At 36.4% G+C, this 14,574-nt stretch overlaps 1 protein-coding gene across 2 annotated transcripts in view; it reads left to right on the plus strand.

Moving 5' to 3' along the window:
* The window catches only part of LOC104912041 (pleckstrin homology domain-containing family A member 5-like), a 35,159-nt gene extending 20,585 nt beyond the window's left edge, over window positions 1-14,574 (plus strand). Inside the window, exons 3-6 of one of the 2 annotated variants that reach the window (XM_019616071.2) lie at window positions 10-130; window positions 6,693-6,797; window positions 10,088-10,160; window positions 11,949-12,049. In XM_019616071.2, the coding sequence (XP_019471616.1) occupies window positions 10-130; window positions 6,693-6,797; window positions 10,088-10,160; window positions 11,949-12,034 (385 nt within the window). In that variant the 3' untranslated portion in view covers window positions 12,035-12,049. Of the gene's footprint in view, window positions 1-9; window positions 131-6,692; window positions 6,798-10,087; window positions 10,161-11,948; window positions 12,050-14,384 lie in introns of those variants that run through there. The other variant, XM_010714790.3, reaches the window with a different exon arrangement.

Below are 14,574 nucleotides of genomic sequence, written 5' to 3' on the forward strand. Positions count from 1 at the left end.
TATTTTCAGGACTGCTGCAGCAATGACGTCTGAAGAAAAGAAGGAGAGACCTGTAAGCGTGATATGTGAAGCAACTAACTATAATCTGACATCAGATTATGCTGCTCATCCCATGAGCCCTGTGGGCAGAGTAAGTCTCTATGTCCAAATTAAGTTAAAATTAAAATGATTCAGTTATATCACAAAGTACTATGCAGTGTTATGTTAGTATTCCATTTAAAAAGAGAAATGAAGCATATTATCTTTTATAGGGCACTCAGTTCCTATTATGTTTAATTTGGTAACTGAGGTGTTTGAAACAAATTATCACAGAAGTTGCGAATTTCATCAAATATCTCAGATCATATGACTTGCACACACATTATTTACAGAATTTAACCTTTCTAATCAAGTAAGTGTGAATGAGCAATCTTGAGTAACTGCTCAGATATCTTGTTGTAAGCATTGTTATGGAAATTGCTGGATACACAAACAATTGACTAGATTTCTTTTGGTAAAATACTAAAAAGAATTCTAATTGTAAATGATGTGGTTACTAAAGAGATGGAAGGTAAAATAAAAGGGCAGATGTCATGATTTGCTGATATTGAACCAGAAATCCTGGTGCCCTGAGAAAATTTCAGGGAGAAGTCCTGGAGATTCCTAAACTACCTTAATTTGCGTCCCACCTTCCCTACTTAACCAGCTGCTCAAAAGGTTAAGGTCAGTGTCCAAATGTTTATCCAGAGGATGGGTTCAATTATATTTATTTTAACCTCACTGGCTTTATCCAACAAAGTTTTTGTGTGCATTTTTTCCACTTTTTTTTTTTTCTTCTGAGCTTTCATGTAAGGAAAATGCACTTGCTACAGAATTAATCATTTCATTAAGTTTCGTCACCAAGATCACGGCTGTGATCAGTGATGACAGGCACAAGCCCCATAACATCTTCTACCAAGCAATCATTTAAAAGAAGGGGAAAAATAATATATATTATGGAAAACCCTAATGCTGAGAAATGCTTTTTGGCAGATTTATCCATCCTATAAGAGAAAATAATGGAATGTGTTTTTAACTGACCAGATTTCTTAATTTGAAAGAATTGAAATAAGTTGTTTTGCACTTGGTAGAAAAGGAACATTAGAAGATTTCTTGAAGTGCATTTTTTGAAACATCTTTTTTGCTGTTGTTGTTTTAAATGTAAGTCAAGGATTCTGCATGTCTATAAGACATTAGAAATCTGTTATTTAATGAGAAGAAGCCTCTAGCTTTCAAACTATGCTTTAATCTGTTGTTGCTGGGGGAAAAAAAAGGAGCTGCAGATAAGTTATAAACAGAAACCAAACTCATAATCTCAAATTCTGTACAGTCATATTTCTATCCATGCAGGAAAGCCAGCTTAAAAAGCAGAAAGAGCTGTTAGAATTGTAATAGCGTTACAGACTGTAGTAATAGTTATGCAGAAAATGAATTACAACAGAGCCCAGCTAGGAAGTGCTTTTAGAGTAAATGTAAGGAGTTAATTCCAGTTCAGGAGCATGTTTTCAAACATATTTTCATAGTCCCCTTTCAAAAGGATAGTTTAAAATGCTCTCTGGCCTGTTTGTTTCACTGTGTTCAAGAAATTGAGATTGCTATGGGCCAATTATTGTAATTTCTTTACATTCTTTCATTAATGACACTTCAACTTCCTTTGAAAACTCCTATTTTTGAAGACTTCTCTGCTACTCTTCATTCCTCTTGTCTATTTGTTCTACTTGGTAAACGCATTTAAAATATTAATGATTCATGTGTCTCTATGTGCAATTACTGTACATCAGTTTTCACATGTAATCTTATCTAAATTACTGTAACACCATTTTAAAAGCTTTGCTTTCAGAATATAAATAATTTGTAACTGTTCCACAGCTAATGTTTAGTCAACCTTTTCTGGTGGTTCTTTAAAGCTAATGGTTTAAATTGTCTTTAAAGACAATTAAATAGACATTCCCTACTGTTTGAATCTAGATGCAAGAACTGATTTTCTTCTATGTTTTCATTTTTCGCGTCTCCCTACAATACAGAATAAAATTCTTAGCTATCTTATCAACATTTGAATATAATATGTAGAGGCTCTGCCTATTGCAGTGCTATAGGAGGAATAAAATATTAGTGAGGAATTAAGTCACAGAACAGCCCACCTTCTTTTTTTAGGCATTTCTGTTTTCAAAGATAACTCATGATTGTACTGAATATTGGAAGATAATGAGGAGTGGAGGTCAAGTTTATACTACAACTACAATTTCAGATAGTTGAGTGGTGTAAAAGTATGTATTCCCTTTCATTAATGTTTATTGATCCAGAATAGGCATGTCACTTGGATAAGTTTCTTTATTATAGCAGAAAGACTTCTGAAGTCTTTTGCTGTTCAGAGGTTTGAATAGGGTGAGACAAAAATCAATCTCAGATAAAAGTCTTATTACTGCTTTTTCTTTCCCACTAGATAAAGCATGGTAGTCAAAGATTACACTACAATCCTGGGCACAGTAGTCTTTTAAGTGCTACTTCTTCCTTGTTGACTTGAACTGTATCTCTAAATTTGAAACCAACAGACCCGTGACTGTGGAAAAGATCTACACAGGCCTATGGCTGCTGGAGACATACATATTTCCACCTTTCCTTTTAAAGTGAAGTCTTCTTTTTTTAAGCGCTAGAATCGCTACCTAGGCCAGTATAGTTACATGCTGTGAAATGAATTTTGGAGCTCAGGTTTTCCATATGTAAATAAAGTAAGGCATGTTACTAGCCCCTCTCCACATTTCATCTCCCTTGCCCTGATTATCTGCAGAACCATGCTAACAATTTTCTCGCTGTAAGTGGAATGAAGTCTCTATTACAGCGAGGATGTGTCAAATTATTTATATGTATCAGTTTATATATATTTCATAGAGTCCTCAAGGCAGTCCAGCTTTAAATAAGTAGTTTCAGTACATCAGTGCATGTCTGATCAGGATTCAGTTTAACCAGAAATAGTCATGAGATGCATCCACATTAGCAAGTAGTACAGTAAACAGGAGCGACGTGCAGGGCAGTACTGGAGCTTAGGACCAAACATCTGTACTGTGCTTTTGTGGTTTATCTTCAGGCTAGTCCTTATGCATTTTACATTTTAGTCTTATCCAAAATAAATAGAGTTTGCTCTACTAAGCAAACTAAAACACAGTAAGGGGGAATGGTTGGGAGATTATTTTCAAGAGCAACCTCCTAATCCAAGCTAAAGTGCTGAGGCAGAAAACCACTCAGTTCATGGAAGACTGCAATACTGAAAGGCACCGAAATTGCCTGCAAAATACAGAAGGCAGGGCTATGTTGGCTTGTGGTCTGGAGGACAATTTAAGCCTTAAACACTAGAATTATATTTTCAGGCAGAAGGAAGAAGAAGAAGAAAATATAGTATCCCTTTCTTTTGAATTTACATTCAGAAGTTTCTTGAGCCTTGTTTTTAAATAAGTTTAGTATTGATCATTTTTTATGTTAGTAGAAGGGCATTTTTTAGGTATAGTTAGCACTTCTGCAACTGGGGAAGAAGACTCACGTAAATTTGGTGTCCATCAGCAGCTATGTTCAGAGAAGAGCAGCTGAAATAGTCATTAGGTATGGAGCCCCAGCTACTGAATGAGCTATTGCCCAAAGTTCAAGACTTTTCTTGTGTTTGTTTTCTTCACACTGGGGAAAGAGCAAATATCACTGATTGGATTTCTCAGCTTCTTTCTCAGTACTGGCACTATGCAGAGCCCCATAGGTTCTGATTTTAGAGACATCACAGTTTCTGGGATCGTTCCTCAGAATTGATCTAATTATAGAAAATGTGACTAGGTTTGTTATTTCTGCTGCCCTCTACAGCTCCCACCCAGTGGTCAGTAGTTAGAGTTGTCATTCATTATTATTCTTAATTTTTGCTTTCTCCAGAAGCTGGAGCTATGCAATATGTCCTCTACTTACAGTGTTGCAGAGTGTATTTTAATCCTTCTAATTCTTGATTATTTCTTTTATTCCTGTTTTTCTTGTTATGTCAGGTTTGTGTGTGAAGGGAATGTGGGATGGACAGGGATGCTAGATGTAAAAGGAGGAGGAGATGGCCTAAGAAGCTTGAAAACTGATAATTAGTTTATATGAACACCTACAATATTTAAATATCCTAAAATAATCATTGTCTTTGAGGCTTAGAAATTGTGAACAGATATTCTCATTATGAAATAAATGATAAAATAATCACAAATCACCAAAAGTGTTCTCTGTATTTGCTAAAATTAGAAATCAATTGTGATGCTCTATTAAATTAATGGACATTTGTATTCACAGTTGGCAAGATGTATAATCAACCCTCTAAATCTTTGCTCAGAGCTCAGTGAAATTCAAGTCAATTTGTTTTTTGTATTTTTTTAATCAGACTTACCTAAGAAAAATCTATTTAAATTATCTGTATTTGCTAATAGACTTGAAAGACTTATTTTGTTTTCAGAAGTATCCTTAATGTGTTAGCCATGTCACAAGCATAGGAAGTTTCAAACTCTTAAGAGCTTCTGAACGTTCGAGATGCATAAGCATTACAAATTCCTTCTGATCAAAATCCTGGCACTGCTTTTGTGTAATATGGCAATATAGTAGCCATACAGGTTACTTAGATGTCTGTATGGATGTATAAATGGACTGGGAGATGAGAGACAGGAAGGCACCCTGCAGAAAGGGATCTGGGGGTTCTTTCTGATGACAAATTGGACATGAGCCAGCAGAGTGCCCTGTAAACCAAAAGAGCCAACCGTGCCCTGGGGTGCATCATGTCCAGTACTAACACCAGACAGGGGAGGCTATTGTCCCACTCTGCTCTGCACTGTGTGGTCTCATCTCAAGCACCGAGTGCAGTTTTGGGCACCACAACATAAGGAGGACATAAAAGGGACAGGTTCTGCATCAGTGGGTATGGAACAGGCTGCCCAGGAGAGCAGGCACAACCCCAAACCTGGGAACCAGGAGTTGGACTGCATCCCCTCCGACTCAGGATATGCTGTGATTCTATGGTGTAGATTTACATTATATAATGTGCTCTGAATCGTTAGGGCTTCCCTGTATTTTCCTTTTTTATACCTGCATGTTGTACTTCTCTTGTCTTCTTAAAAACTTATGTCTGTTTTGCACTGGTAGAATTTTCCAGATGAAAATATGGAAGATTTTACTTTCATTTTGAATTAGGACTTCAATTACGTACTCTGTCTTGCTTTCCAAACAGAGCTGAGTCAGATTTCTCTGTCTCTAAGGGAAATTAAAAGTACTTTGATTGTTCTTATATTCCCTCCTGATTCTTCAAAAAAAGAAACACAAAATGACCTTGTTTCATTGTGTTGTAGACTTCAGACAAATAAGCAGTTTTTGTAATGTCATTCTTTTTAGACTAAGCTATATTGTATCCTTCAGTAAATGACATCGTTGACAAAAGCTGCACATTGTTCTTAATTGCAGCTTTCAGTCTGATTTTTAACTCACTGTGGAATTCTCTTTAACATATGTATAAACAACCATGCAATTGGTTGAGGCATGTTGAATTTTCATAGAGAAACCTCATACTCTAATTTTCAACAAAAATGGACTGTGTGTTTAGTTTTTCCATTTGAGCATCTCATTTAGGAATTTTGCATAACCTTATGATCAGTCTCAGCAGTAGAGAGGGGGAAGCTGAAGCACAGGATTACACTGTCTAAATTAAAATAGTGGGATTCGAGCAGAGCCAAGCACACGCCATAGAAAACTTATCTGGGCTTTCCTTCTGCAAGATGGTGTGCTTTGCTGTATCTCATTGTAGGGTCTTTAAGACACCAATCTTACGGAAATTAAAAAATAAACATTCAGTTTCTTTAGTTGCAGAGCAAACTTTCTAAATGTAGACTAAAAAGAATGAAATGTGAATTGGCCAAGCATTGCATATTTCTTTTTGCCTTTTCCAATTTGTTTTGATTTCTCAAGTAAAAGAAGGGAGAAATCATCTATGATCACTGCATAGCTGTAAGGATATAAAAGGTGTGAGCAACTGTAGAAATGAGCACTGGAGACTTGGGACAAAAGACTCAAAGTAGGCCTTAGTGCAAGCAGGTAAAATACTGCATATTCAAACTATCCAAGAGATTTATAGAGAGAAGGTTCTTAAAGGAGAAAAAGGAATTTTTAGAAAGTTGCTGCGTGCTTTAGGAAAATGAGAGACCTAAGAAAAGCCTTTGAAAATTATATCCTGTTGAAATCTGATTATGTTTCATTCATTAAGTCCTTGTTAGAAGCAGGAAAGATTAGAATTTTCTTGTCCAGGTAATGTAATTTTTTGTAATTGCAGTAGTTTTGTTAGAAGGAACTAAAACCACAGGTTGGTAGATTTCCTACTTGCCTGATCAGATAGGTAGGTAGATAGATATTTGTTTTTTCTTCTTTAAATAAATAAATAAAATCTGTAAGTATTTGTCTTGGGTTTTCTCTTTGAATTTTCTGCAAAGGAAAAAAAAATTGCTGAAGCCAGCAGAACCATTGTGATTATGTATCTATAAAAGGAATACAGTTTTTGTTCTGCAGAGAGATGTCCTCCAGAGAGATGTGTAAGGAAAAGATTTAGGGAAAAAAAAACATGAAAATGCATTATGATTTTTCTATGATATTGATACAATGTTTCCTTTAACCTGTTCAATTTAATTTAGACATCACGATCATCAAAGAAGGTTCATAATTTTGGAAAGAGATCAAACTCAATAAAGAGAAATCCTAATGCACCAGTTGTCAGACGTGGCTGGCTCTACAAACAGGTATTCTTCCCCTTCTTATCTTTGGAGTGGTTTTTTTGTTGGTTGGGTTTTTTGTTTTTTGTTTTTTTTATGAGATGTATAATGTACAAAAGCCAATCATTTGGAAGTAAACTAATCTGATGCATTTGTTCTTTTCTATTTAGTAGCAGCATATCCAACCTACTGTAGATTTTCTAGTCAGCAATATCAGACCATTTGCATTCTTCTTGCCCTGCAAGAGACAACAAAACCAATTCAGTCATATTTGGTATATGTATTTTAAATCCACTAAGGACCCATTTACAATTTGGCATTCCAACTCTGCCGAGGCACTCTGTATATTTAATTTTGAATTTATTTGTATTTATCATTTACTGTCCCTTATAGAATAGAATGACCCAAGTAGCTTCCTGGATGCTGTTGATGAGTTTTTAAAATCTACTGCTAAACAGGTAGAAACTTTTATAGTAGCAGAATTTTTTAGTAGTAAGCATACATTAGCTGTAGATTTTTCCCTTGTTTAGATACTCTCGTGACCTCTGTGTTACTATTGTAGGGTCAATTTCAGTGTAGTATTTTCCTAATGAAGAAAGAATAGCTATAGTTTAATATCACAGAGCTCTTAAGGTTGAAGTGACCTCTTGATCATCTGCTGCAAATTCCCCTGCTCAAGAAGAGTCAGTTATTGCCAGTTTCCAAGAGCTATGTCCAGTCAGGTTTTTAATCTCCATAGATGGAGACTAAGCAGAACCTATCTGGGCAATCTGTACCAGCATTTGGTCATTCTCACAGTAAGTTAAATAAATAAATAAGCTTTGCTCAGATGGAATTTCACTGCTTTAAATTTGTGCCCGTTGCCTCTTGTCCTGTCACTGGGCACCACTGAGAAGAGTTTGGCTCCGTCTTCTCTGTACCCACCAGTCAGGTACTGATAAAATTCCCTCTGAACTGCCTTTTCTCTATACTTAACAAGCTCTGGTCTCAGCCTCTCTTCACACAAACGATGCTTAAATCCCATAATTATCTTTGAGGTCCTTTGCTGTATGCCAGTATGTCCACATCTCTAGACCCAGTGCTGCAGATAAACCTCAGTACTGCTGACAAGAGAGTGTCCTCCCTGTACGTCCTGGCACCACTCCTAACACTGTCCAGGATGCTGTTGTCCTCCTTTGCCACCAGGCTGCCTTGCTGGCTCATGATCAGCTTATTGCCCACCGGGACCCCACCAGCTATCTCTGCAGAGCTCATTTGCAGCTGATCAGTCCCAGTGTGTGATGTTGCCTAGTGTTATTCCTCACCAGATGCAGAGCTTTGCATTTTCCAGTGTTGAACTTCATGAGATACTTCTCTGCCCAATTTTCCTGCCTGCTGAGGTTGCACTGAATGGCAGCAAAACCATCTGGTATATCAGCCACTCCGCACAGTTTTACCATCTGCAAACTTGCTGCGTGTGCAATTTGTTCCAGTATCTAGGTCATTAACGAAGAAGTTAAAAAGTGTTGGCCATGGTGTACATTCCTGGTGTACCTCAATAGTGATTGGCCTCACCAGCTGCTGCTGACTGCCAACTGGGCTCAGCATTTCAGCCAACATTCTGTCCACTTCATTGTCTAGATGCATATCATTGGACAGGATTTGTATGTAGGATGGTTTAAATGCTGAGATGTTTGACTGTGTTTTGTAAGAAATGGTTGCTATATGTTTCTCTGTTGTTAATTGAAAGATAATTTACTCGTGAGTTTCAGTAATAGATATTGTCTTCAAATATCTACAGACTCAAAAATTTACAGTAAAAATCCCTGCTGACTTCTGTTGGTAATATAATAACTTTCTTAGCATATCCATATACTCACAGAGAACAATAAGTTTTGTTTGATTCAGAGTGTGTGCTGTCTCACTGAATATAATGCCTGTAATTCTTCTACTAATTATGACATAATCATAATAATGAGGGGAAAAAGTAGTTTGTAAATTACTGATACAGAAGGGATTTGCTCTTAAGCAGGAAAAAAAATCAAAATATGGGAACCACATACTCATTTTGTATACTCCTGCTAGGAGTAAGGAAGGTAGAAAGATCATTCCTGGAATGGGTCACTTTTGGGAGAATTATGCATGTGTCCATGTAGAGAGCTGTTGGTGTTTTTGAGTGATGGAAGTAGTCTGATGTTGTGTAACAGCTTCTTTAGCAAGTCCATCTGAGGGCTTGAGGTAATCCTTTACACTGAAGAAGTTTGGGAATTTTCAAATCATAGGCTTGATTTTTATGGCTAGTGTCCTTAGGGCCAGAGTTCCTGTGCTCTAATCCACTGCTGAGTTAGTGACCTTGTCAGTGAGGGGAGGAAGCCAGTCTGCCCGCTTTGTGTCTGCCTTTCCAGCTGTGAAATAGGAGCTGACTGCTATGGACAGTGCTTCCAGAGTTCATTAGTGTTTGTTAAATCACTTTGAACTCCTTAGAAGAAATAGGCTATAAAAAGTTCAGTTATTCTATCTATGAAAATGTTTGTAGCAAAGGATTATTTTTTAACTTTTTCTGAATAATGTTGCATAGCTAATGCTTGCTTTAATCTTTCTTTTCCATCCTTCATCTTCTTCTCCCACCCCAAAAACAGGGCAGAGTTTGAAATAAGAGGCTAAAAATAATGCTAACAATTTCTTGAGTATAGGCAAAGTTCTGGATTTCATTATTGAATCTTTCTTGGTTGTCATAAAACCTATTCACTAAAAGAATATTGATAATTCACACGTACCTTTCTTCTTGGAGAAGATTAGCATATTTATTAAATCTAATTCTGCTCGGATGTGTGTGCATGCTGCAGTGCTTTAGGTTATTTACACTGCACTAGTGACAATCTTTCATTCTGAGTTGTGTGATATAAATAGATTATAAACATAAATGAAAATGAAATTGCTTTAGGAATAAACTTCGTTGGAAAGAAATTTGCTCTAGATAGTGAACGAATAGTAGTAGAAGATGAAGTTTAGTAGATGGTTTCAGAAAACGAGATGGCTTTTTAAGTACTATAATTACTCATGCACTTAAAAATAAAAAAAAAAAAGTTTAGATCTACTCTTTAGTGTAGATTGTCTGAGATAATGGGCTCTCATTTCATCCATTCTCTTGTGTTAACATCAGGCTCCCTGGCATTATTGTCATGATTTGCAGTGTCAGTTCTGCAGTGAAAAGTCAAAGATACTTAAAATAAGATTTAGCTAAGAAAATGAACAACATACCACTCCAGTTTTGTGGTACCCAGTTTACTTTGTGAGCTGTTTACTGTTTACTTATGTAATTGCTTTTATTAATACAGGATAGTACTGGAATGAAGTTGTGGAAGAAGCGGTGGTTTGTGCTCTCAGATCTGTGCCTCTTCTATTACAGGGGTAAGTTCCATTCAGGAAAGGCTTGCCTGCCAATTCTACTGCAAGCAGATAGATTTTGACGTACTACTCAAATATAGGAAAAAAGAAGCTGCTACTTGACTTAATGGATCAAATAGTTGTATAGCTGCCAATATCCAGGCCTGTTACTTTTATCTTTTCCTTTCTTAATTAGCAATTTCAAGTAATTGCTTCCTGCCTGTCAGGAATGCTCAAAGGGCAAACCCATTCACAGCCACCTTTTTAATATGTTCACATTATGAGTTTTAGTTTTCTCACTACTTCTGTTGTTAGGAAATAAATATGCCAAGTTAAATCTGATTTATCATGCAAATTAATTAACTGAAATGGGGATATGAAAGGAGTAGTGGAGAGGGGCCAAAACTTTGCCTTTGGAATGATATAGAGGATATATATGCCTTTTGGGAATCTAATCAGTGCTCATGAATACTTACAGAGTGAAATTTTGTCAAGTTCCACATGAGTAGAAGTCTCTACTGTATTTGGAACAAAGTAGAAATCAATTAGTACCTTTAAGTAGCTACATCAATGTCTTTTACAGGGAAAAGTTAGCTGGTTACAATTTGAGTCTGAGCATACGTATGTTAGAAAATTATTTTTTTCATCATTACAGATTATTAACTGTAGTGCTCCTGAGAGAATAAATAAATAGGGCTTGTGCCTATGGAAATGCATTCAGTTCTGAAATTAGGTGTACACTGATAATAGTTTAAAGGAGGCTGAGAGCAAAGAGGAGTGTAAACCTTGGCAAAATGGAGGAAAATGAACAATAAAGGCCATCTGCAGCCCTGTGGAGGATGAGAGAGACTTTCAGCTTATGAGGAGACTTTTGAATTAGTAGTAAGTAGTAAGTAGTGTTGACGCTAATAACCCTGAAAGCAGCGACTGATGAAATTAAAATGCTGTTCCATTAAGTGCAGCATGTTTCTGTGCTAAACAAGACTAATAGGTCATGAAATAGAAAAGCTTGTTCTTTGTGACCGTTTTAGTTAACAAATTCTGAATTACTGAAATATAATCATTAGGCTTTGTTTCTTTATCCAAAAAGTATATGTTGGTAGATAAACAGTTGTGGAGTCAAAATTAAGCTGCAATTTCAGTTGTAGAGGCATCAATTGTGCTTCAATTACACTGCGTTTAACCAAGTGGTCATTAAGTACTCTGCTTTCTTATGGAGCTTTCTGATTTTAAACAAGCCCCAAGCTTTCTCTTCCAAAGGTTCTAAAGAAAGAGCTGCTTTGCCACTTGTGGAAAACATATTAAATTGACTTAAAGTATTGCAAATCAAAGATTGAAAAAATCTCTAAAATAAATAAAGTAAATCCAAGCAGCTCTAAAATCTGTTTCCTTTTCTACATTCTAATGTAGCACATAAGTTGAAATACAAGCAGTCTAAATTGTTTACAATATAAACTTAACTTTAGCTATCACATTTACTAGAAAGCAGTTAAAGCTTACAAACTCGCTAAACTGATACATAGTGAGTCTTAAAAGTATTCGAAATAGCTACAAATATTAAAGCAAAAGAATAGACACTTAGACCCTGTGCTTATAAGTTCTTGTATTAATTGTCTCTCAGATACTGACAAAATAGAAAGGGGGTGAGTGCTCCTAGACTGCAAACAGGATTTCTGGTTTGCCTGATTGTAGTTACTGGTTTGTTGTTATGTTAGTAAATCTTACTGAAGTTTTATGATTGTGTTACAGTGTTTGCAGCTAATGCTTCAATTTAATTTGTAGATGAAAAATGATTTCGCTGTACTTTTTCAGAGCTTAGAGAACGCTGTTTTTCTGTTTCACTGGAGGATAAAAGACTGCTTGCTCTCATATCAGAAGGTTATTGTTGCAACAAATAAAAGACCTTTGAACTGAACAGAAGATCTGCTGTTTTTCCTTGAATTATTCATGTACAGCAGAGAAGTAAAGATGGGTTTGGGGCAGTATAACGTGTAGATAAAAGCTGTTCTTATGGGAAACAGTTTTTAAAAATCCGGAAATGGAACGTAGCAGTATGTTTTAGCAAAGACTAGAGTCTTCCAGATACATTGCTGTTCAGTGCAACAAAAATGCTTAATGCTTTTATGTGACACCATTGAGTGTGACATGGTAATAAACAAGTTCAAGTGTAGTCTAACAGCAGAAGAAAATATTTCCTCCACAAAAGTGGTCCAAATAAAATGGAAAGCCCCAACTTTGCCACACATTCTGGAACAGGAAAAAAAACAGCAAAATTCCTTCGTGTGTGTCTAGAAAATGTTTGGAGGGAGGAGCCTGATTTCAGGAACGAATATGAGTAGACAGTTGAGTACCTGAATATAAATCTATTCCTTGCATTTCATCTTTATCTCTTAATCAAAATGTTTTTATAAGTTCTTCAGTTAAAAAGCTATCTAAGACAACATAATTTTTACATCTAACATTTCATGTAATGCTAGTATATCTGGGTAGAACTTTTCCTTTATCAGTAACTTCAGCGGAAGATGCAGCTTTTCAGAATTTAGTGAGTAGATGAGAACCAAGAGAAGATTTTCAAATCCACATTTGAATCCACAGTTCTTCTGTGCCATTATATTTTTCTGTAAATCTTCTAATTGTAACAGCATTAATTTTCTTTGCTTGAAACAACTTGAAATATCGATTTTTCATCATAATTACATAGATACATAACATTTGTATTGGGCGGCATCTTCAACTAAGGGAAGTTTTATCAGAAGATCTTCTAAGATACAGAATGTGAATTGCAGTTCTTTGTCTGAAATACAATTAAGATTGACTTTGTGAATTGCATCCAATTATTCCTTTATCAAGGCATAATTGGATTTGAGAGCTGGTTGTGGCTTCCAATTAAAATGTCAATTTATTATTTACAAGTCGTTTTCTTTAAATTGTATATAAAACAAGGTTCAGTGAAAAGGGTGTTTTCGTTTGTTTTGCAAATGATCTGACATGTATTTATTCATACAAATAGAATGTAATTGAGTGTAAAGTGTTCAGGGAAATTATAACAATTTCCTAACTTCATATGCCCAGTATCAGTGGATGGTTAGAAGAATGTGCAGATCTACTGAGTAGGCAATAGATTTCAGGTATTGTTCCTGCCACCAAATTAGAGGCTTAATTTCCTTCTCCTTTTCAGTTTTGAAGTCTTACACAGTTAAGCACTGGTCCACAGGAAAAACCTCCAGGTGAAGCTATTCATGGTGTTTTCCATGAGATAGATCATGTATTTAAACTTCTACAGAATTGGCACTTTCATGAGCTTGTCCATCTTGGAGGAAGATGTCAAAAGTGTCCATATTCAGATGGCTTAGATTGATTTCATTGTGCTGAGCAGGTTTTTTGGGCCACACACTTATAAGATCATACAAACCTGTATAGATAGCTGCGTAACAAATGGATCTGGCTTTGAGATTCTCCAGTGTGTTTTCTTCCAAAATCATAGAATCACCCAGGTTGGAAAAGACCTCCAAGATTATCTAGTCCAACCATTCATCTACCACTAATATTTCCCCACAAAACCATATTCCTTAATACCACATCCAAATGTTTCTTGAATACCTGCAGGGACGGTGACTCAACGTCCTCCCTGGGCAGCCCTTTTCAGCACCTGACCACTCTTTTGGAAAATATATTTTTCCTAATATCCAACCTGAATCTCCCCTGGCTCAAGTTGAGGCCATTCCATCTAGCCCTAACGCTAGTTACATGGGAGAAGAGGCCAATTCCCACCTCACAACAGTGTCCTTCTAGGTAGTTATAGAGAGCAGTAACGTCTCCCCTGAGCCTCCTCTTCTCCAGACTAAACAATCCCAGTTCCCTCAGCCATTCCCACTAAGACCTGTGCCCCAGACCCTTCACCAACTTCATTGCCCTTCTCTGGACACACTCCAGGGCCTCAGTATCATTCTGGTAGTGGGAGGCCCAAAACTGAACATAGTACTTAAGGTGTGGCCTCAGCAAGACTGAGTACAGGGGTACTGTTATCTCCCTGCTCCTGCTGGCTACATCCTGCCTTCTGATATAAGCCAGGATACCGTTGGCCTTGTTGGCTTCACAGGCACACTGCTGGCTCATGTTCAGCTGAGCCAATAAGCTTCTTGTTACTGACCATGTGTTGTTAAATAGAGACTTTCATATAAGTGTCTGAATTGAAGTGTTATGCATCAAAATACTTTGTTTCTCTAATCAAAGAGTATTTATTCACAGATGAGAAAGAAGAAGGAATACTAGGTAGTATACTTCTACCTAGTTTTCAGATATCTGTGCTTTCTCCTGAGGACCATATTAACCGGAAATATGCCTTTAAAGTAAGAAAATCAATTTTTTGTTTTATTTTATGTCTGAAAACACAATAACCTAGTGATCAGAACTCATTTTACTGAGTTGTTACGCAAAA

This window comes from Meleagris gallopavo, chromosome 1 (genome assembly GCF_000146605.3).
Source record: "Meleagris gallopavo isolate NT-WF06-2002-E0010 breed Aviagen turkey brand Nicholas breeding stock chromosome 1, Turkey_5.1, whole genome shotgun sequence".
Classification (NCBI taxonomy): Eukaryota; Metazoa; Chordata; class Aves; order Galliformes; family Phasianidae; genus Meleagris; species Meleagris gallopavo.